Source organism: Cetorhinus maximus, chromosome 8, assembly GCF_964194155.1.
Source record: "Cetorhinus maximus chromosome 8, sCetMax3.hap1.1, whole genome shotgun sequence".
Taxonomy (NCBI): Eukaryota; Metazoa; Chordata; class Chondrichthyes; order Lamniformes; family Cetorhinidae; genus Cetorhinus; species Cetorhinus maximus.
The window spans coordinates 48,171,109-48,195,427 of record NC_135886.1 but is presented as its reverse complement, the minus strand read 5'-3'; the positions used below and the strand labels follow the sequence as shown (position 1 = coordinate 48,195,427).

The 24,319-nt window shown below is 42.2% G+C and overlaps 1 protein-coding gene across 1 annotated transcript in view; it reads left to right on the top strand.

The window, feature by feature from the left end:
* Window positions 1–3,496: 3,496 nt before the first annotated feature.
* Window positions 3,497–24,319, top strand: part of ampd1 (adenosine monophosphate deaminase 1 (isoform M)) — a 61,083-nt gene continuing 40,260 nt past the window's right edge. The window contains exons 1-6 of the mRNA XM_078546795.1: window positions 3,497–3,518; window positions 6,243–6,417; window positions 9,219–9,384; window positions 14,545–14,710; window positions 20,714–20,933; window positions 23,197–23,326. Of these exons, the coding sequence (XP_078402921.1) occupies window positions 3,497–3,518; window positions 6,243–6,417; window positions 9,219–9,384; window positions 14,545–14,710; window positions 20,714–20,933; window positions 23,197–23,326 (879 nt within the window). The remainder of the gene's footprint in view (window positions 3,519–6,242; window positions 6,418–9,218; window positions 9,385–14,544; window positions 14,711–20,713; window positions 20,934–23,196; window positions 23,327–24,319) is intronic.

Genomic DNA, 24,319 nt, shown 5'->3' with positions numbered 1-24,319 from the left:
GTCCCTCACTCTTGGATACATTGCTGAAAGAAGTTCAATGACCCCATCGGGGCAGGAAAGGTAAACAGATGCCATATTCAGGTGCCAACCCCTTCACTCTGATTTCACCAGCCTTCTGCTAAACATCACTGCTCAGATGAACACACCTTGCAGCTCCATCTATCCCCCTTCCACCAGGCACCTCCTCACATCTCCATCAGAACAGCCACCACTGACACCCGCCCTCATCTTATTGCCATCTCACACCCCTTCATCACAGATACCCTCCACAAATCTTGCCTGCCCATCCTCTCATTACAATCCATTACTCACACTTAAAAATCCCTGCATCCCCTCCTTGCAGGAGAAGGGGGTGCACAATTCCAGGAGCGGCAGGACTGACCTTCCAGTAATCATCGCCCTAGCTGCTATGGAGGAGGCACTAGAAATCAGCAGAGTATTGGAGTACATGACCATTGGAGATGGAGAGGTGGGGATCTCCCAGATACTTGGTGACAGAATTAAATATCGTACACAGCCACATGGCACACATTCTCTCACTCATGTTGATGTGGCGTCACCTGTAACTGAAATACGATTATCTGCTAATTTTCACTTGTCAGTTCTAATTTGTGTCTGTCACCTCCCATAGATCCTTCAACCATGACACTGGAGATATTGCTGGAGGAGGTTGAGGAACCCTTGGAGGAAGTCATGCAGTCTGAGGAAGCACCTTCACACCACTCATGTGCATCCTCCACCAGCTTAGATACACGCACCTTGGTTGGGCTTCCAACACAGATAGGTACACTGTCACATGGCCAGAATACATCACATGTGAGCAGGAGGAGGTGCTGGACACAGGTTCATCTTTACAGAATCCCCATGGGAGAGTGCTGGACACTCCAAGCTCCGATCAGCTGGTCACAGGTGCTGAGCCTGAGAGATCATCAATGAAGAGGAACATTCTGGAGCAGCAGCAGAAAATGTGTGAGGTTGTCTCAGCCTTTCTAGAAGAAATGCAAATGACTGGAGAGAGATTGGAGGAGTCTGTTTCTAGCATGAGTGCTGTGCTGTGTCAGGCCTTTGAACTGAGGCCCACCTGCATCAGGTGCAGCAGGCAGCCGAGTGCATGCGCTAATGGCCTGCGCACCCAGTCTGTCAGTTTAAATGGGTTGAAGGAAAGCCTCGCATTTTCTGTCCAGCGCCTCACAGAATTGCAGCAAAGTGCGCACCAGTTCTTGGCTAGCAGTGAAGTGCTGGTGAGTCATGAGAGGGAAAATGCAGAAAAACTCAGATGCTCTGCACAAGGAGCTCCCATTGCTCCCCACCTGCGCCCTCGACCCCACCTCAGTCAGAGCCTTACTTACTGCATCCTGCCCTAATAACTGAGTCTGCCCCTGCACATGTGCAAGTGGGGCAATTTTTGGTGGGGCCTCACAGGTTCTAAAACCCAGAGGACATTCACCGCAGGCATCTCAGCCTTTAGAGAAGGGGAACGCGAAGCCTGTCTCCGGTGCTGCTGAAGCCACTGGGGTAGTACTGCCTAGACGTAATAGGAAAAATGACTTTCACTAGGGATATCACTTGAGTGTTTTTAAGTCTGTTAATGTATCAAAATCATTATAAATGCTTATGTGCCATAAACTTTATTTGAAGCCTCCTTTGTCCAGTCATCTCCATTGTTGCTTCTCGTCTGCCATGTGGGCATCAACCTTGAGGTAAATGGGATGATAGGAGTAGAAGGCAAGGTGTCAGTAAAATGGAAGGATTACTGCCTGTGGGAATACTTTGAGTTGGGAGGCTGGGTTGGGTGTTGATGGGTCATTGATGAGCTACGTGGCTGCCTCGGATTCGCTGAATTGTGCCTGTATGAGGTCACCCTGGGCTACTCTGACAGCTAGGTTGCAGGGACCCTGGTAACATCCAGCTCTTCCTCCTCCTCCTACACTGATGGGGGCAGAGCATTTATCATCTTCCTCCTCCTGCAGCTCCAGTCCTCTCTGCTTCACCATGTTGCACACACAACTATCATTCTGTAGAGCCTAGCTGGTGCATATGGAAGGGTGCCTCCAGATCAGAGCAGACTGCTGAATCACATCTTTAGCAGCCAATACCTTGCTCAGTGACCACTCTTGCCCTTGAGCATCTTCTGCTGTATCCTTCCTGTGTATTACTGGTAGGGTTTCTCAAAGTGTTATCAGTCACATCGTTAGAGGGTATCCATTGTCTCCAAGCAGCCATTCACTGAATCTGCTTGCAGAAGATCTAAGTGGCACCGAATGAAGGCATCATAGCAGTTTGCTGGATATCTTGCACAGAAATACATGATAATCTTCTGGTGGCTACATACCAGTTGCACATTAATGGAGTAGAGACCCTTTCGGTTTATGAATACTTCTGAGTGATCTGAGGGCATCTTGATTGCTGTGTGGGGTCAATCTATGGTTTCCTGGGTTCTGGGAATCCAGCCATTGCAGGAAATCTCAGGGCCCTCTCGTTCTGACTGACCTCATCAGTTGCAAAGTTGCAGGTGGCCCTGGATGATGGCGATAAGATGTACTGACTTGTGCAGGGGCAGATTGTGAAATCCTGCAGATGTCACCAGAATACGGCTGGAAGGAGTCAGAGGCGAAGGAATTCAGGGCTGTGGTCACCTTAATGGCCACTGACAATGTGTGGCCACCTGGTGGGCTGAACAGGGAGGCTTATTACAAGAGGTTGGAGATATCAGTGACAACTTGCCCAAAGAGCCTCCTCGAGGCACTGTTGCTGGGTCAGAAAGCTGATCTTCTGTCAGCTACCCAGTGAGCAGAAGTCTCACTTCAACAGGGAAGCAGCTGTCCTGGTTCACTATTTAAATGTTTTCCAGCCCGTCAGTCATTAATCCTCTCTGCCCTTTCGACTTGTTGACCCCAGTGGGTTTCAAACAGCTCGGAAAACTCATGAGTTGGCAGTTAAAGCCAGAATGCAGAGTTGAATCTTCAGTTATTGCCTTTTTGCATATTTAATTTGTCAATACATCCAATCTGTCTAGGAGCTTCCTGGCAACTCAAAAGGTGCACGGGTTAAATGTGGAAGTCAGCAGGTTCACGACAGGTTCCCAACATGAGACCACTTTTCCTTCTTTAACCCCATCCATGTACCAACACACGCTCCTCTGCAGGTAGACGTCCCCTCCTGCAATTGTCAGCCTGGGTAACATGCTCAAACCCTGATTCTGGTTGATGAGATTAAATCCTTTAACCAGCACTAATTGACATGATGGAGAAAATCTAATAAAAATAGTTCAGGATGGTAACCCAGTAACTACATAGCAGTATCTATCACACAGCACCTCCAGAAATAGCTACATGTATAAATACTTCCAGCCTTTTATAGGAGAGGGCCAGGTGAGATCAAGTAGCAATCAAAGAGCAGACCAAACAGTGTGCAAGAGCCTCAGATCAACACTCAACCACCACTGCTGCGTTCTGCCTCAGGCAGGGAAATCACTGAGAACTACAATTAAGCCAAGATGTCTAAAGTCAAGAAGCCAGGTACAAAACATTCCCAAGTATTGTGAGTGAATCTACACCATAGACTGAAATGAGAAAATGCTTGCATTGAGCTGAGCCTGTTTTAAGAGGCGTAAAGGGGAGACTTTAACATGACTCGTTAAGTTAGGAATCCATGTGCATAAGATTTCCAGCATTCGCAGTATTTTTGCTTTTATTTATGTTAGGAATCCAGTTTGCTTTCTGTAATCATGTGTGGTTTAATCCATACTTTGATCACAAGTGGGTATTTGCCAGAGAGAATTACAACTAATTAATTCTTATTAAAATGTTTCTACTGGGCAGATTTGATTGACATTGTGTGATGTGACTAACTCTTCACATTATCTCTCAATATTTGTTTGATATGTTCACACACTTTTTCCTTCCCTTTGGGAAAGTGTTGAAAAGATTAGCAGCCTAATTTTCAACCTGTTTGAACTACATCATGAACACACCTTAGGTGGCCAACAAATCCTGGAATAGGTCTTGAACCCAGAGCTTCTGGCTCAGAGACAGGGATGCTACCTACTGAGCCACAAGACTATTCCCAGTCAATAACTGATCCCTGTTCAGAACAGAAATCCTGTATATTTAGGTTGTACTTAAGGAACTCAATTTTTTTCTAGCTATCTATATTATATTGAAATGTAATTATAGTTTTCTGCAGAACATTATGACGCAGTAATTCAATTTGGAAACTTAGAACACAGCATAATAACCTGACAAGGCATAGGGACTTAGAACATTACATGGCATCAGTGTAACAAGTAATCCCTATGCAAAATTCTAGGTTCAATAGCCTGACAGTGAGAATTGGTTTGTTTTTTGGATAAATTGGCTTTCCAAAGTCTTGCATTTTATTGGTTCATGTTTGCTGTGTATGAATTAGAAAATATGGTCCAGAGAAATTGAGGGGACTTCTGGTCTTGATGAAGTCCAGAGAGCAAAGGACCCTGCAGACTTGGAGGAGTTAAGGCTTGAGGTTGGACAGGATGGTGGAATAGAATAAGGCAGTAGATTAGAGTTGGGATATGAGTCAAAAAGGAAACTTTTACTGTCGGAGAGTTAACAACTGAGGATGGAAAGGACAGAAAGGGAGATTCACAGAAGGTATAAGAAAAATTTGTCGCAAGAGATTGGAAAGAATAGTTGGTGGACGGACTGCAGTTAATGCTCCTTTTCAATAAAGTTATGTTTACCTGCTCCAATAGTGGATTTATGAAGATAAAACTGCAAAGAGACACCACAGACTGTTTCAGGTGAACCAGCAGGATGACAGACGTAATTGAACCAAGATGCATAAGGGGGCGTGACTTGAAACTTCCCATGCCAGCTGGAGTATCATCATTACCTCACTGGTACTATAGAACAGTAAAAGAAGCAGCTGAACTAAGAAAAAGCAGCAAAGAATCCTGAAAACTGTCCTACTGGTTTGATTTGCCATGTCAAACAGGATGTGTCTTGTTTATGAATACTAGTGTTTAGATTTAAGCAATTTATTTTGAACTAGTTATTTGAAATTATTCCTTTCGGCGCTAAATGCAAGAAAGGGTAGCGGGTGATGCTGGTGCCTTTATAGCGAAATAGGAACAGATGCTGACATCTCCTGTTTCCATCCGATTTCCCAGGATATTAGAAAGCGATTGTGTGTTTCCTTTGCCTGTCTCAGACAACGTGAGGAACAATCCAGTTCTTCATAAAACATTCTAACATTAGAGCTGTCTTGTGATACTAATCAAGACCACACGATCTTTTTATGTTGCATAGTACATGCCTTTGATTGGCAGATTGTCAGTCTTTGGTCAGGTTTACAGATTAAACAGTTATTTTAATATGGATTCATTACATGCTTGTACAAGAAGACAGTTTATTAGCACAGAAAGCATTCAGCGGCTGAGTATGATTTCAATATAATTTTAGTTTACAACTGATGCCTGACCAAACAAGTTGACAAGTTACTTGACAAATTGACTTCACAGAGTGGCTGACATTTCTTACCTTTTGGTCTAACATTTGCCTTAAGCAATCCATGTGCGTAAGTGTAGGTTCCATAATGCTCTATTGTATCATAGTAATTCTATAATCTGACGGTGAGAATTGGTTTGTTTTTGGACAAATTGGCTTTCCAAAGTCTTGCAGTTTACTGGGTTCATGTTTTTGTAGAAGCAGAAGTAGTTGTAAACAACATACCAGTAGTGTGGAGGTTGGCACCTCAACTGCCCCATCACATTCTTGTTCTTGTCTATGAATCCCTTCCACTTCCACAACTTCCTTCAGTCCTATATTCTAGCCTATACCATCTTTGCTTCTGAACCTGGACTAGCGGTCCCCCTCCCACCTTGCTGTAAGACTCCTAATTTCAAAAGCTTCCTTGAAACCTATTGGTTAGACCACATCTGTAGTCACTTCCCCGAATTCCTCTCTCTACCCTTACTTGATGTCCTATCCACTTCATTGGTAAAAATATTCCTATGATTTGCTAAAACCACTTTATTAATTCTTAAAATATATTTTAAAAGTGTTGCAGTTCTACAAGAAGTCTTGCCCTTTGCTTAAAAGTTGCCCCAGTCCAGTTGTAGTGGCTATGGTCCTAGAACACAGAAACATCTCTCATTTAACACTTGCACCTGATAGTCATTCTGCGCATTCCTACTGCTAATATTTTAATGCTGATCAATTAACCTTTCTCGTTATTTTAAGTAACCACCTGACTAACCTTTTTAGAACTTGATGAAGAAGCACGGATCTTGGCTGAGAAAGTCTTCGCTCATGATGCTAAAGGTGAAGATGAAAGAGACGAGATATCGCCATTCGACATGGCAGATGATTGTCCAATTGAGCAACTCGAGATGCAGCACAATTTCATTGACAGAAAATCAAAGGAATCCACCAAGAAAAGGTTCCAAAATGCAAAAGTTGAATTATAACAATGACTTGCATTTATATATATTGCCTTTTATTTAGCAAACCATCCCAAAACACTTAACAAGAACAATAAAAATTTGACCAAGCCACAGAGGCGATATTAGGATAGATGAGCAAAAGCTTCTAAGGAACAACTTAAAGAGGGAGAGAGGATTATGGAGGAAATTCCAAAGCTTAGGGCCAAGGCAGCTGGAAGCATGATCGCCGATGGTGGACTGATTAAACTCAGTGAGGGAAAGGGGCCCGAATTGAAGGGGCATATAGATCTAGAAGGTTGGTAGGGCTGGAGGGGGTTATAGAGATAGGGAGCGGTGAGGCCGTGGAAGGATTTGAAAACAAGGATGAGGCTTTTAAAATTGAGCTGTTGTGCCACAGGTTAACAAGGCCATTAAAAAAAGCAAATCAAGCACTAGGTTTTATTTTTAGAGGGATAGAATTGAAAAGTAGGGAAGTGAAGCTAAACCTGTATTGAAGCTTGGTTGGACCACACTTAGACTACTGTGTGCAGCTCTGGTGCCATATTATAAAAAAGATATAGAGGAACTGTAGAGGATGCAGAGAAGATTTACAAGGATGATACCAGAAATGTGTGGGTATACACATCAGGAAAGGATTGACAGGCTGGGTCTCTTTTCTCTTGAAAAAAGAAGGCTGCTGGGTGACCTAATAAGGACCTTTGAAATTATGATTTTTTTTTTGATAGAGTAGATACAGAGAGAAGGTTTCCTCTTATTGGGAAGAGCATAACTAGAGGTCTTCAATATAAGATAGTCACCAAGAAACCCAGTAGGGAATTCTGAAGAAACATTTCCCCAGAGAGTGGCAAGAATGTGGAACTCGCTACCAGGGAATGGTTGAAGTGAATAGTATAGATGTATTTAAAGGGAAACTAGACAAGCAAATGTGGGAGAAGGGAATAGATTGCAATGATAGATTTAGATGAAGAAATCTGGGAGAGGCAGGAGTGGTGCATTAACACAGGCATGGACTGGTTGGGCTGAATGGCCTGTTTCTGTGCTGTACATATTCTGTGTAGACCGGGAGCCAATGTAGGTCAGCAAGCACAGGGGTGATGGGTGAACAGGATCTGGTGCATGTTACGGGTAGCAGAGATTTGGAATAGTACAAGTTTATGTAGGGTGGAAGATGGGAAGCTAACCAGGAAAGCATTGGAATTGCCAAACCTAGAAGGAACAAAATGAGGATGAGGGTTTCAACGGCAAACGGAGTTATGCAATGTTATGAAGCTGGAAACAGGCTTGGTGATGGAGTGGATATGTAGTTAGAAGCTCATCTTGGGGTCAAACGCAATACCAAGGTTGCCAACTGTTTGGCTCAGCTTCAGGGACCTGCCAGGGAGAGGATGGAAATGGTGTTCAGGGAACAGACTGAAAACAATGGCTTTGGTTTTCCCAATATTAGGACAGTACTTTGTGGTTTATGAAGCTGCTAGGAGTGGCAGCAGGGAGTGTGTGGGGAGTTCATGGAATAGGAGGAACTCTACCCAGTGCCAGAGCTCAACCAAAGTGATACAGTGAAACATAAGCTGCTGGTGGGAGACATAAAATTTGATATGCAATGGGAAAGTATTACCCATATTTGACATTATTGAATATTCTATTGATTTCACATATGAACATTTTATGTATTTGATTAATAATAATTTGTTAATTAATCATGCATTTCTCTTTCTCTCCAAAGTGAGATTACATTAGCTTCCAAAAGTGAAATCAAGACAATTGAGATGCTAGCTATTCACCTTCCAACATGGCCCTTGATCTGAATGCTAGTAGACTATGAGGTTTATCGCTTGAGTATCACTTCCTTTTTTGTAGAATAACACTGTTCAGCTCTTCCCTTTGAGAGGAATCACAGATTATTGGTGTCTTCTCATTGTGGGGCACAGTGCTTAGACAGTGAAGAAGGAAAATCTTTCATTCATATAGCACCTTTCACAGCCTCAGAATATCCTAAGGTGCTTTCAGAGCCAATGAATATCTTTTGAAAGAAAAGCCATTGCTGTTATGAAGACTAATTGGACAACCAATTTGCACACATCAGGTACCCCAAAAGTGGAAAATGAGATAAATGGCCAGTTCACCTGTTTTAGTGGTGTTGGTTGAGGGATGAATGTTTGACAATGGTTTTTTCCCTGTTTTTCTTTGAATAGTGATATCTATGGCAAACACCTGAACAACAATGTGTTTTGTCATTGCACTTCTCATCAATTGCTGAAAAATAACTAAGATCTCAATTGTCTGGATTTCATAGTCTGAAGTAGGTGAATCCTTCACCCCACCGATTGCCGTCCGCCACCTCCCCAAACCAAAGATCACCATCTCTCACTGGGGTTAAGTTCCACATGTGCCAGTAGCCCATCTAGTAACTTACTCAAGATACCCTTCATTTCTGAGACTACACAGACAGTCAATCATGGGAACATGACTGCTAAGCCAAATTCTGTCTTCGTCTGAGGTCCATCCCACATTTTCCAGCAGTGGTGAATGGATAGGGATTTATGACCCATTGGCTAGGGCAGTGAGCCCAATTGTAATGACCTGCCTGATGCCTCAGCTGAGATCAGGGTCTGAAATTAAGTAGCCCTTGTCTCATGGCTTAATACTTTGGAAGGCAATGCATTTACCAACTAAGCAATTCTGAAAAAGGTCTTGTGGTAAAGCAATTGCTAGCAGGGTAACATATGTTTCCAAACCAAGTTTCGATCTTTGTTTTAAATAACATTGGTATGACTCTTGGAATGTGTCCTCATGTCAGGCTGAAGATAATAATGAGAGCAAAGGAAATTGCTACTTCGGTGCCGGTTATCCAGGACGCTGGAGCGGCACAACCCGCAGCCTCAGCAATTCAGATGGTGCAGCCATCGTACGCAGATGTACCAGAGTTCCAGAGAGTCGCTATTATTGGAGATTACGCATCAGGGGTAAGGCTAATTCTGCTTCATTGAATTGAGCTTTGGACCTAATGCCATCCCTTTCCCTTCCACAGTCCTTGGGAGAGGATCTCTCTCACCTGAGTCATAAAATGGGCAGAATCTAGGGAAGACTATGACGGGGAAACTCAGTAGCTTTGATGACAAGAGAAGGTTTTTAGATGCATGGAGAGAACCAGAGGAGAATTTAAAAGGGGAATAAGAGAGAAACATGGGGATTTGCAATGATAAGGCAGTGCTGCAAAACAGGTGGTATTGGATTGGACACCCAATATGTGCACAAACTAGTTCATTAATGTATTTTCGGGAAATAAATCTTCCATCCTTACCTGGTCTGGCCTATACATGACTCCAATCCCACACCACACTTAACTGTCTTCTGAAATAATCTCAGTTATGTCAAAAATTACAACTAGTAAGTAGAATAAAACCAAACAGACCATACAACAGCTATGACCTAGATATTCAATATGAACACAGAAAAGGCACATCTAGTTGACCCTGCAAAGTCCTTTTTAACATTTGGGGGCTTGTGTCAAAATCGGGAGAGCTGTCCCACAGACTAGATGTGCAACTGCCTGACATAGTCATACTCACCAAATAATACCTTACAGTCAATGGCTGAGACTCCTCCATCGCCACCCTGAATATATCCTGCCCCAGCAGCAGGTCAGACCCACCAAAGTTGGTGGCACCATGGTATACAGTCAGTAGGGGGTGGCCCAGAGAGTCCTCAACATTGACTCTGGATCCTATGACGCCTGAAGTGCTCAGGTCAAATATGGGCAAGGAAACTTCCTGCTGATTACCACCTGCTACCCTCGCTCAGATGCTCCATGTTGAACACCACTTGGAAGAAGCACTGAGGATAGTAATGGCACAGAATGTATACTGGGTGGGGGACCTGAAAGTCCATCACCAATAGTGGCTCAGCAATACCACCATTGACCCAACTGCCTGAGTCCCAAAGGACATAGCTGTCAAACTGGGCTTATGACAGTAGGTAAGAGAGCCAACACAAAGGAATAAATTACTTGACCTCATCCTCACCAATCTACTTGTTACAGATGCATCTATCCATGACAGAATTGGTAGACGTAATCAATGCAGTGTCCTTGTGGAGCCCAAGTCTTAGTTTAACAATGAAGACAGCCTCCATCTTTTTGTATGGCACCACCATCATCCTAAGTAAGATATATTGAGAAAAGATCCAGCAGCTCCAGTAGGACATTTTTGAGGTGCTGTGGGCCATCAACACCAGCAGATACATGTTCCCCACAATCTGTAGATTCACGGCCTGGCATATTTCTGACCCCTTCATCACCATCAAGCCTTATGATCAAGTCTGGTGCAGTAGGGAATGTAGAAGAGCAATGCAGGAACAGCACCAGATAAACTTAGAATGAGAACATGGCAGCGGAAGAGCAGCTGGAAGTTAAGGTGGGTGAAGGACAAAAAAATTGTCTCATGGAGACATCCAGTTAAATAATAAACTAAAATAAAATGCTGGAAATGCTCAGTAGGTCAGGCAGCACCTGTGGAGAGAGAAACAGAATTAACATTTCAGGTCTGTGTCCTCTCATCAGAATTAAACAGCTAAAATACTAAACAGCCTGCTCAGAGCTAAAGGAATGTCTGAAAGAAAGAATTATATCAAATTTACAGCACAGCAACAGACCACTCGACCCAAATAATTCCTGCTGGTATTTATGCTCCATGCGAGTCTCCTCTCACTTTACTTCATCTCACCCTATCAACATATCTTTCTATTCCTTTTTCACTCTAGTACTTAATTAGCTTTCCCTTTACTGTAACTGGAGGATTGTTTGAAGGATCCACTGACTTTATTAACAAAGTATTCAGCACATTTGCGGTGAAGCAAATAAAAACTTTGGGAATCGATAAACCCTGTTGCATTTGTTCAGCAATATAATCAGTCCCTTTGGTGGAGATGTGAAAACTGTCAGTGGTTTGAAGTAGGTGCTTGATCCTTCCCAGGCACTGGTTCTATTCACATTGACAGAGGTGTGAAGTGGAAACTGCCAGATGAGGGTTAGATTATCACCTGCTAAAAGGAATCAGTGCAGTTACTGTGACCCTAAGAGCACTCGGCCTTTTTACATTGGATATTCTGGAACTTGGAGTAGTCAAGTCTGATTGATGTGGAGATTTCAGCACCACTTAGCTGACTCATGCAGCATAGCTCTCTCTATAACTGGATCTTGCTAAGGCCTGCCACCTGCTATAAGTCATAAAAACAAAAAACTACTGCGGATGCTGGAAATCCAAAACAAAAACAGAATTACCTGGAAAAACTCAGCAGGTCTGGCAGCATCGGCGGAGAAGAAAAGAGTTGACGTTTCGAGTCCTCATGACCCTTCAACAGAACGACCTGCTATAAGTCCACTGATGAAGCATTCATCCTTCCTCTGTAATAGTGCTTCTGTCAACGGAGAAAGTTTTTACCCCCGTATTCCACTAGACCATGATACTAAATAATGCTTTCTTAACCCAACATCACATACGAGGCACGTTTGCAATTGGTAACATAAAAATAATTGACAAAATGATATGTGATTGATAGCAAGCAAGAGCAAGAGACATCGGAGCCATTACAATTTATCTAACCACAATGTCATTGTCAGTCATAGCTACACCCTGAAGTCAGGGAATCTACGTGAACACCTTCAGTGACGATAGCCCAGGTTCAATCATTCAATGTTGCTTTCTGCACTTAAAAAAAGGAATGTTCAAATAACTTGAATCAACCATTTAATTTGAATTAAGCAACTGAATTAAAAGTGTTCTACTCAGAAATTATATTGTCTTTTAATGCAGATTTATTTTCAGAAATTCTGAGAAGAAAGGGCATGCGAGCAGATTAGTTTGTTTGTTTCATAAACTCAAGCACACTTTTGCCTCCTTTGGGGAATAGCTGAGAAGTGTTGGAAAGATTAGTGGGTTGATTATCAATCTGCTGAACCAAGTCATCAACACCCCTTCCATAGCCCACAAGCCGTAGAGTGGGTCTTTAGCCCACAGCCTCTGGCTCAGAGGCAGGGGTGCTGCTGACTGAGCCATAAGATCTCCGCCAAACAGCTATAACTCTCTCTAACTGAGAGCAACAAGTTACTTCTTACTTCTTTGTGAACCTAAGACTGAGATCATCACTTGAGTCAAGTCTAAAGGAAACAAAAATCGAAACTAAGTTTAACTATCAAGGTTACTGATCAATGCAAGCTACAGGTATGCTGCATGATTTTCTAAGTTTATAAAAGAGGCAGCTAGTGCCATAAACATAATATAATTGAAGTAACCACAGAGGACGATGCTAGCAATCCAAGTTTCTAAGTACAAAGAATCCATCAACAGAAATGAACCTGCACATACGCATAATGCACTACCACTCCCAGTTGGCTGCTATCTAATAGAATCAGAATAATACAGTACAGAAGGTGTTTATTCGGCAGATTGCCTTTGAAAGAGCTATCCAATTAGTTCCACTCCTCTGTTCTTTTTCTTTATCCCTGAAATCTCTTCTTTTTCAATTATTTTTCCAGTTTCCTTTTGAAAGTTACTACTGCATCTGCTTTCACCAACCTCTCAGGCAATGCATTCCAGATCATCATAACTCGCCAAGTGAAAAACTCTCACCTTGCCAACCCTCCTGCTGGTGAAAACAGTTTCTCCCCATCCACTTTATCAAAACCCCTCATAATTTTGAACAACTCCATTAATTCCCCCCTTAGCTCTGACTCCTTTAAGGAAAACAATCTCATCTTCTCTAGTCTTTCCACATACCTGATGTCCCCCTTCCTCGATACCCCACCGAGTAAATCTCAACTGCACCATCTTCAAAGGTTTTGAGAAGGGTTGGTAATTTACTTCACCCGGTTACTGCCCAGACTGTGAGTATAAAAACCTTACCCCCAGAGTGTTATTCATCTTTTTTGACCATTGTGTTCATTCTATGGTTAGTACAAATGGCAACCAGACTTTTTTTTTAACTTATTCTGGCGTCGCTGTCAAGGCCAGCATTTGTTGTCCATCCCCAAATTGCCCTTGAACTTTGCAGCTTGATAGGCCATTTCAGAAGACAGTTAAGAGTCAATTACATTACTGCGGATTTTGGAGTCAAAAGTAAGCCAGAGAGGATGGCAAATTTCCTTCCCTAAGGGACATCAGTGAACCAGATGGTTTTTTACAACAATCAGAGTTCCATTTCACAATTTTTGAGACTAGGTTTATAATTCCAGATTTTATTAACTGAATTTCAATTCCACCAGCGGCCATGGTGGAAGTTGAACTCATATCCCCAGGGCCTTAGCCTGCACCTCTGGATTGCTAGCTCAGTGGCATTCCCACTACACCACCAGGGCAATTGGGTTGATTTAGGATCGGGGCAATTGGGGAAATTCAGAGACAGTGGGCTAAATTTTACATGCTCCTGGCAGATGTGTTTTTCATGGGAGGCACGTAAAATGGCGTGGGTGAACATCCCACACCTTCCAGGCACCACCAAGCTAAGCCCAGTGGACATCAGAATCAGCAGACCACTCACCATATTAAAATGACCATGTAAAGGTCAATTAGGCTTGTTATCAAGCCTATTGACCCAAACAATACGCTGCCCATGACATAATACATTTGGCATGGGCAACAAGGTGGGAGTGGGAAGCCCGATTTTTTACCTCAAATGGTTAAAGGGTGGGAAGGAAGGCAGGGTTCACCCTCGGGGGCTGCCCTTTGATGATTGCGGGGTGTCTCCCCTCTAAGACAACCTCCCTTTCTTCCTACCCACTCCCTCTCTTAAACCCACCCTCTCCCCCACAAGTACTGCTGTCCCTTATGCGCCCAAAACCTCCCAGCCCAAGACCCCGGACCCCAATCGGATTGGCCAGCAGCTCTAGAGGACGGGACTTCAGCCCCAGTGAGGGGTGGAAGACCCACTTGGCCCTCATTAATGAGCCCCACAGCACTTTATTGCTGCGGGGCTGCTCGGCGAGGAGTCAGTCAGCTTTACGCTGACATGGTTTCCAGGGCGGGGTGAGAGCTGTCCGTTCCCCCCCACCATGCCTCCCCCCATATTATTCAGCCCAGTAGGAGACTTTAAACCCGCCATGAGTTTGATTATTTACTGTTTATGAACAGGTAACTGTGGAAGATTTCGAACTCGCCTGCAGGGGCCTGCATAGGGCGCTAACCATTCGGGAGAAATACATGCAGCTGTCATTTCAGAGATTCTGCAGAACCACTGCACACTTCCTGCAGACCATGGGTAATGAGCATTGGAGAGAAGAGAACGAAGTGCACCCAGGTAAGGTTATGAAAATGTGAGGAAAGTGTTATGGACAGGAGGAGTTTTAATTTAAAACAGCCCTGATTTATCCTCTCACTTTTGTTGGTTCTGGTTCTTCATGTTGGCTTGGAGGTTGGACTGGCATTTGGATATGCTTTCATTCCTTTTTTCCATCGCTTTGTGTTGAAGAGCACTTGGTTGGCTCAACAGTTGTGTTGATCAATGGTTGCTGCTACTCTAAATTGTTTCTTGCAGGGTGGACGAGCATTGTATTTGTCCTCTTGGCACTTCTTTCCCTTCTTTCGACATGTGGGCCATCTCGATGTATACGGATGTTCACGTTTCAACAATGGAACATTCATTCGCACTTGTTTCATAATTTTAGCCAAATTGTTGATCGGTTTTTCTTTTCCAGTTGTTTTTTTTTGAGCTTATGAGTCTTTTCGTTCAGCTCAGCAACTCTGGTAAGTTGCATTGGCTTTATTTCAGAGGTATCTGCAAAACTCGAATATAAGATTGACAACTTCACCTGGGCATTCAGTTCTGTTTAGAAGGTTCCTTGCCTGGTCACTGACTCTTTCAGTTCACTCATAGATCCTCAATGTATTCCTTAGAATTCTCCTTCTCTGCTTTCATGTCTGGATTTATTCTTCCATGCTACGCATCTTGTCCATCATGCTGTTCAGGTTGGATGAGAATTCAACAATTTAATCGTTTTGGCCATTAATTCTGCATTCAAGCAACTCTTCTGATTCTTTAGCGATTCCTTTTCCTGTTCCAGATATTTTTCACAATGTTTATGAGAGACACCTTATGCTTGAAATTCATCAAGTTTTAATTGAAGATCCAGCTTTGTTGAAAATGTTTGTACAACTTCATCATTTAAGCATTTCACATCCTCTTTCAAGTGTTCTACTTCCTGTGAGCTACACTCCAGTGCTCTTAACAGTTCCCAGTTTTCCTTAAAAACTCATCTTTTGTGTGTGAATGCTGATTCTCGACACTGATCAGGTTTTCCTTTCCTTTGTGCTGTCCTTCAAGCTCATATTCTGTAATTGCTGATTGTCTTTGAGACACCTCACACTCCTTAGTAAGAACTTCTACCATAGCTTGCCATTCTATGTTTTTGATTATCATCCCTTTGTACATCTCTTTGGAAATGTAATGTTTTTCAAAGATTCCTTCCAAATGTGCAACTGTTTCTCTCAGCATGGCAGTCTCTTTCTTGTGCCCCTCAACTTCCTCCTCATGAATATTCCTGAGTCTTGCCTGCCAACTGGTTCTTCAGTTCTTTTAGAATGGCATTAAATTCATTTTGTTTCACTATGTAATGTTCCAAAGGAACAAACTCTGGCCTGAGGGACCCTTCTAGCATGTGAAGGTCTTTCCGAACTTCATCTTGAGTTTTCTTGTAATTTAACAGAGCCTCATTGAGTTTGTACTGTTATCCTGCCATTCTGCTGCTCTTTATTCCATCATGTCGCTGAAGGGTTATGTACTATTTCTTGAATTTGATACTGAAGGGCAATTACCTGTTCTTTCAACTGTTTATTTTCTTGTTCAGCTCTTGTCTTCTCTCTCTGTGTTTCAGTGTATTGTTTTGTCACTACCAATAGCTCCAATGCAGCTTTTACTGAAGTAGCATTCAACACCATTTTTAACTGCTCATGCTTTTCCAGGGGTATTTATTGGTTCTTCAAAGAGTCTTTCAAGACTGCAACAACTTTGAGTACCTTTTCTGCCTGCTGTTGTGCCAGGCCTTACAGCTGGTTGAGTTTTCCCAACTCCCACTTTGGTTTGTCAACTGTGGAATTGAGGGCCATCATTTCCTCCTGGTACTTCAGTGACATCTCTGAAATTTATTTTTCCAGATCTTGAACAGTTTGGCTCATTGAAGACTTTAACTTATCTAAGTTTTCAAAGGTATATACTCAGCTTGAATCTTGAATTTTAAATCTTCCAGTTCAGCCGTGATACAGACATCTTCTGATTTTACTTCTGCTTTTTCTTGCTTCGCCTACTGCAGGGCTGTTTCCTTGTCATTCACTACCAGCTGCTGGTATAGTTCTGGAAACATGTTGGGGTATTCAAAAAGGCATTCTGAAAAGTTCCCTACCTCTCTGGTGCTCTTGTGTGGTTTGTTCAGGGACTGTCCTTAGACCTTTTGTCATTTTGCTAGGAGTCTTCTATGCCTCTTTTTAAGCTCTGCAGGTAATAGGTAAGGCAAATGGAATATTGGCCTTTATTTCAAAGGGAATGGAGTATAAAAATAGGGAAGTCTTGCTAAAACTATACAAGGCACTAGTTAGACCACACCTAGAATACTGTGAACAGTTTTGGTCCCTTTATCTAAGGAAAGATTTACTGGCATTGGAGGCAGTCCAGAGAAGGTTCACCAGGTTGATCCTGGGGATGAAGGGATTTTCTTATGAGGAGAGGTTGAGTAGGTTGGGCCTGTACTCAGTGGAGTTTAGAAGAATGAGAGGCAACCTTATTGAAACATATAAGATTTTTAGGTGGCTTGACAAGGTAGATGCTGAGAGGTTATTTCCCCTTGTGGGAGAATCTAGGACCAGAGGGCATAATCTCAGAATAAGGGGGTGCCTATTTAAAACTGAGGTGAGGTAGAATTTCTTCTCTCAGAGGGTAGTCAATCTGCGGAATTCTTTACTGCAGAGGGCTGTAGAGGCTGGTTGTTAAGAATATTCAAGGCTGAGATAGACAGATTTTTAATCAGTAAGGGAATCAAGGGTTATGGGGAAAAGGAAGGAAAGTGGAGTTGAGGATTATCAGATCAGCCATGACCTCATGGAATGGCAGAGCAAAGCTGATGGGCCGCATGGCCTACTTCTGCTCCTATGTCTAAAGGCCTTATGATCTCCATTTGAAGATTAAAATATTTGTCTAAAGCATTTAATATTTCATCAAAGCTGGTTGAGCACTGCATTAAGATTATTTCATCAGCCAGTTCAGCAAAAGAGTATAAAAAGTCATTAATCTGGACTTCTTCAGGTTTTGTGCTTACACCTGATGCACTCCAATAATTTAAAAATATCCTTCTCCAGGATGCTCAATTTTTTGTTAGGCTTGGCCGTGGGATAAGTCCAACTGACCTGATAGGGTAGACTTTAGATCCTTGGTCATTTTATATTTTACAGCTGCAGCTTTAAATGTTGTTGCCCTTTTAAGAATGGCTGTGCAGTAACTGTTTTTTTCTCTCTCTGCTCTTCTCCCTGCAAATGTCGAGTTTTGGCAAGCTCCATTTGCACTGATGGGTCATTTTTAACTTTTCAATTCTGCAGCAAACTTCAAAACAAGAAGTTTGGGCCATCAAGGGGCTTTTGAAATCAGAGAATTGTGCTTGAAGGTGATTTCCTGCTCTGCCTTCTGTTTTTCTTTACTTACTCTGGAGTTTTTCTGGATTTCAAGATGGCATTGCTGTTCACTCGGAGAGAAAAGGATCTTCCGCACTTGCCGGTTTTGGTGGGCTCCATGAAATGGCATTGGCATGCTTCTTGAAAAAAACATTTTTCACAATGGCTGCCTGGATCAGCTGTCTGCCAACTTATTTTATTCAGTGATTTGCTTGCCATGTAATGAGGTGGCCGACTTCAAACTTATGCTTTCTGTTTTCCCAGCTGGACAGTCGCTATATTCCCATGTTATTTAATTAATTTTCTCTCTTTCTTCTCTCTGGCAAGCTCAGAGGCTACATGTTGGGACTCCAAATCAGGGATCAGGTTTTAGCAATGCTCTCTTTCAAATGCCACTTCTGACATTAAATTAGTTCAAGGGTTCTTGGAACTTGCTGCAGCCTGGAACTTTAAAAGATTTAGCTCATCCTTGCAGGTTCTATGACTCTGCACTCTGAAGCTAGACTTCCAAGGGAGATTCAATGGATCCTTCTGCTGCAGTAAAAATCTCTGCCTTCAGCTTCCAGACCTTTTCTCTGGAGCATTTTCTGGTGATTTTTCCTCTGCATCCCTTGCTTCTTTTGGGAGCTTTGTTGAAGTTTTTCTTAGCCTTCCAGCATTTTGATTTGTTTCAAAATCAAAGCAAAGTTATCGGCTTTGATCCACTTGCTGCCACCACGTTGAGAGGGTGTTGGTTACAGAATGGTGTCTCCTAACAAAGTCTTCGTAGTTTTCAGTAGGGTAACTGTAAGTCTTTATTAACAAATAGAACTATTTTCACATGTACAGTAAAGTGTGCAGGCTAGGAGCTTCATGTGTGATAAGGGGTGCTGAGAAGGCTGAAATGAATTGTGATCTATTATGGTCTTTAACTCAATAGGAAAAGCAATGCCTGTGTGACAGCGGTACTTATAGGAATACGTGGGATGCTGCTGAATTCCACTACATTATTGTTCTTCAGCTGAAATTGTTTGTGCTGTTTTCCATTGGTACATGGCAGATCATTTCCATAATCCCCATTATTATTTCCAGCTTCCAAATATGGAGTTGCTTTTTATCTTTATTTTTAATGCCATATATCTCACCCTCGATACAAGGGTTAGCTGATTCAAATATAAAAAGTATTGGAGGAAATTAAGATATTTCCTAGTATATTTCTATGTTAGATCTGGAGCTTAGCACAGGAGCTCAAATCTAGCAAACTATCAGTAAGACAAGAATTATTCAGAGGGGAAGAATGGGAAAAGTGATTTGGTCAAGGCTGTCTCAGTATCGTCTGCTTTGAAAATACTTGCTGTGGGGATAAGATAAAATGCCACCATGTTGCTCATCGATTCATTGGTCTTTCCTCAACTCAGCTCTCCTCTCTTCCTTTATCAGCTTTTATCAGGTTACGTGGGGTCACCAGAATGCTGGTTGATCATCGCTCTCCATCTCCATTCAAATTAACCTCATTTTTTTGAGATTTGGTAGCTGGTTTTACAGCCAGGTGCCTTTCCTGCCACTAACTCTCCCCATTTATCTGGGCTGGCAATGGCAGGTACATGCTGGCTTGCCTGTCCCTGTAGCTGGGTTCAGCTCAATTTGTTTTCTTTTATTTGAAAGGCCATTCCAATTATTCATTAGAATGCTTTGCTGTTGTGTTATATTTCAACAGAGTGAAAGAAATTTCCCTTTCTACAGCAGAAAAAAATACCATATTTGTGTTTAAAACCACCATCTATTTTACCAGTGGACTGCTTAGCATGGCATGTGCCTTGAAGGCATCCTCAGTCTAGAATCATAAAATGATACAGCACTGAGGGAGGACATTCATTCCATTGTTCTTATCCCCAGCTCTTGCAAAGAGCTATTCAATTAGTCCCAATTCCCTGCTCTTTCCCCATAGCCTTGAACGTTTTCCCCATGGTCACAGAGGGAGATAGTGGTGTCGTGGTGATGTCACTGAGCTAATATCTTAGCGGTCCTGACTAATGCTTTGGGACATGGGTTCAAACCCTACCATAGGAGCTGGTGGAGTTTAAATTCAATTCATCAAACCTGGAATTATAAAGCTAGGTGACCATGAAATTATCATTAATTGTTATCAAAACCCAACCTAGTTCACTGATGCCCTTTAGGGAAGGAAATCTGCTGTCCAACATGTGACTCCAGACCCACAGCACTGTGTTTGACTCTTAATTGCCTTTGAACAGAGTGGCAGTTAGAGATTGGCAATGAATGCTGACATTTCCACTGATGCCTACATCCCATGAAAGAATAAAAAAGGGTTCCAACAGAGAAGTAAGAAGTTCTGTAGAATTGAGGTCAGGGGAAAGAATGAGTCAGAATAGCAAATGACATGCTGACTCTTTATTTTGATGCAAGGAGGTGGAAGATGGTGGAGGACAGTATAGTTATAGTTGCATTGTTATAGGGGAACAATAGTGTGAAAGTTCAGAGGAACAACACCACAGTAACATCAGGAAAAGAGCAAGGCAGAGAGGTTGGAGGTTGGAAGCTAGCAGTGAAGGAAGGATTGATTTCCTATCAGACAACCTTTATCTTGTACCTGGCATCTGGTTTTGTTTATACGTAGAATAAGAAATTTAATTTTTTTTAATTTCAGTATTTACCCAACCTGGAAAGGCTGGAGAGGACCCTTTTAGCCCAAAGGGTCTACCTGAAAATCTTGGCTATGTGTGTAAGATGAAAGGTGGCGTGATCTACGTTTATGCCAATAACGAATCAGTCCAGAGAAATGAACCCAAAGACCTACCATACCTAGACCTGCCCACCTTCATAGACGACATGAATTTTCTAATTGCATTGATCGCTCAGGGGCCTGTGTAAGTTACCACTTCACTGATGAAGGAAAATATATTTTAGATTTAACTCTTTCAATTGTCAATTAAAAACAGTGGAAATTAGGTTTTCCTAATGTTCCATTAAATCAATGCACCATACCAGATCAGGAAGCCCCCGGGTTTTATACTGGTACGCATTGGTCTCTGCCAAGACAACAATAAGGCAATTGTCCACAAGACATCTAGTCTCAAAAGGAAAAGAACCAGGGACTTGTCCTGGCTAATGTGTGCATGTGTATGTGCATATATGAATATTTACTAAGGACAGGTTGAGGTTCAGCTGTAATCCTTTCCTTGCCCACCACCATTGGATAACTTGCCAAAATTCACACTTAAGGTTTATACAGTGATGTTCATATAGGTAAAAGATTAACCCTATATGACATTCAGTGGATTAACACTATGGTTTTCTATTCTGAATATAATTTACTCATTAGTATGGAATAACCTTAATTGAGGGCATGACTTATTTCTTTTAAAATATGAAGGATAGTACACTGAAATGGAGTGAGACTTGCCCACTCCAGTGAATGTCTGATCTCAGGAGAGCTGCAGTATTCAGAACAGAAAACTGTAGGGTGAGGTGTTAATCCACTAAATGTAATATAGGGTTAATTCACTACATGCCTGCTCCTGGGAACCGTTTCTTTAGATTGGAAAATTGTGCATGTCACTCCATTGTTTAAGAAAAGTGAGAGAGGGAAACTCGAAAATTATAGACCAGCTAACTTAACACCTGTTGGTGGGAAAGTGCTAGAGTCAATATTGAGGATAGAATGACTGAACACTTTGAAAAGTTTCAGCTGATCAGAGAGAGCCAGCATGGATTTGTAAAGATTGGTCAAAATTGATTTGTAAAGATGAACCTTACTGAATATTTTTGAAGCGGTGACTAATGTAGTGGAAGGGGGAAGGTCAATGGATGTTATTTATGTGGACTTCCTGAAGGAATTTGATAAAAGTCTCTCATAAGAGACTATTAACTAAAGTTGAAACTCATGGAATTGAAAGAAAATGATTGGCCTGGTTAGGAAATGGGCTGAGCAGAAGGAAACAGAGTTGGGATAATGGACAGGTACTCTTTTGACAGGCTGTAACTAGTGGTGTCCCACAGGGATCTGCCTTGGGGCCATAACCACAGGCTGTGTTGGTTAATGACTGAGATAATGGAATAGAAAGCCACATATGCAAAATTGCTGATGACACAAAGATTTGATTGAAGTTATCAAGATATTAAAGGGAACGGGTAATGCAGATAGGGAGAAACTATTTTTGCTTGTTGGGAATCTAGAACAAGGACACATGGGAAAAAGATTAGAGCCAGACCTTTTACGAGTGAAATGAGGTAACACTTAAATTCTCTTCCAATCCAATTAGATCAATTGCTAATTTAAAAACTGAAATTGATAAGATTTTTGTTCACCAAAGGTTATGGGGCAAAGGCAGGTATATGGAGTTAGGTCAAAGATCAGCCTTGATCTCACTGAATGGCAAAATAGGCTTTAGGGGCTAAATGGCCTCCTCCTAGTCCTGTGTTTCCAGTGTGGAGCCATGCTTTTGGGAAGCATAGGTCAGAGGTTCCTTCTGCACATAACTCCCCATAAAACAAAAGCCAAAACTTGCATTTATATGGCATCTATTGTACATGTGGTGTTACTTCTACTAAAATTACTTTTGGAGTGTTATCACTGTTATATATGGAAACACAGCAACTAAATGCTGACAGCAAGGTCTCACAAAGAGCTTATGAACGACCAATGTCACGATTTGTTTTGGTGGTGGAATGAATGCCCAGCAGGCCTTCTTCAACTTTCTGTTCTTTTTCAAATATTGCCATGAGCCCTTCTACAGCCAGGGCTTAGGTTTACAACCTCATCATAAATATGGTGCAACTCTCAATATTCCCTCAATACTGTACCAAATTGTCAGCCTTAAATTATGGGAGTAACTTTAACCAAACTCACCCAGTGAGGAACTATAGGAGTATTGAATTGGACAAGGCATGAAATGGATGCCCAATCTGATCAGCCTGCCGGGCAGGATTGAATTAAGTTACCGTCACATGCTCAATTCTGGGAATGGGATTTAAACCCATGAGCTTCAAGTTAGAGGCAGAAGTGTTTACCTAGTTGCTGTGTGATCCTTCACCATTACATACAATAGAATAATCAGCTTTTTCAGAAGAGATTAATTTCTATTTTATTTTAAAATGGAATGGTTTTCCTTTCTTGGTTCCTTGGTTTAGGAAAACATATACCCACAGACGCTTGAAATTTCTTAGCTCTAAGTTCAACCTGCATGAGATGCTGAATGAGATGGAAGAGATGAAAGAAGTGAAGATGAATCCTCACAGAGATTTCTACAATGTCAGAAAGGTAGAGTGCTTGCCTCTTTATGTGTAATACAGCAGTGCTTTACTCCCCTGCTGTCTCTGAAGTACAACTACTTTGTCTTCCTGAAATTCTCAGGTGTCATTGATTGGTGGACTCAATACTTCCTGGCCCCACTAAGTAAGAAATGAGATAAAAAACAAAAGTGAACGTAAATAGAAGTGCAGTGAGAGAGAAAGAAACTAAAGAGAGAGAGGGAGAGAGAGAGACTGATGTGAAAGAGAAAGAAGAACACAGGAGACAGACAGAGACCAACATGAAGAAAAAGATGATAGAACTGGAAGAGAAGAAGCAGGACAAGGTCAAGGAGGAGAGAAGAACAGATAGACGTTAGAAATTAAGGTGAAAGAAGGAAAAGTGGCAAGACAGTGAAGGAAGAAAGAGAGAGACAGAAAAAATGAAGTAGGTGAGAGAGAGAGATTGAACTGAAGATAGAGAGGGATAGATAGATGAGCCATCTTTCAGCCTCTTCCTCTAAGTGCTTCTTCTATAAAGCTCTTAACCAAAGTCACAAATGCCATCCTCTGTAACCGTGATGTTATCCCTCCTTGTCATCATCTGCCTGTCTGTGACCTTTGATTGGCTGCCCATTCTCCTACACATCTTCTCAATTGTATAACTCAATGGTTCCACATTTACAAATCCAATAGTAACTTGAGCACCTCCAGCGATGTTTTCTGGTCCCATCCTTCCATTGTTACCTTAGTAAACCCCTAGAGACTCTGACACCTCTGCCCTTGGCCCTTCCTCTCCTTCATCTGCACGTTGCTGTCCCTTGATGATACCATCTACATGGGGTTGGTTTGCACATGTTTGCTGACAAGCTCTATCTTACTACCTCTCTCAATCCATCCAAGGCCTCTATGTCTCAGGCTGCTTGTCAGGAATTTCACGTTCTCAGAAGAATTGCTGTTTGCTCCAGTTAAACATGAGTGGACCATTGTCATTGCCCCCACACCAACTCCCTTTCTTTGCTAT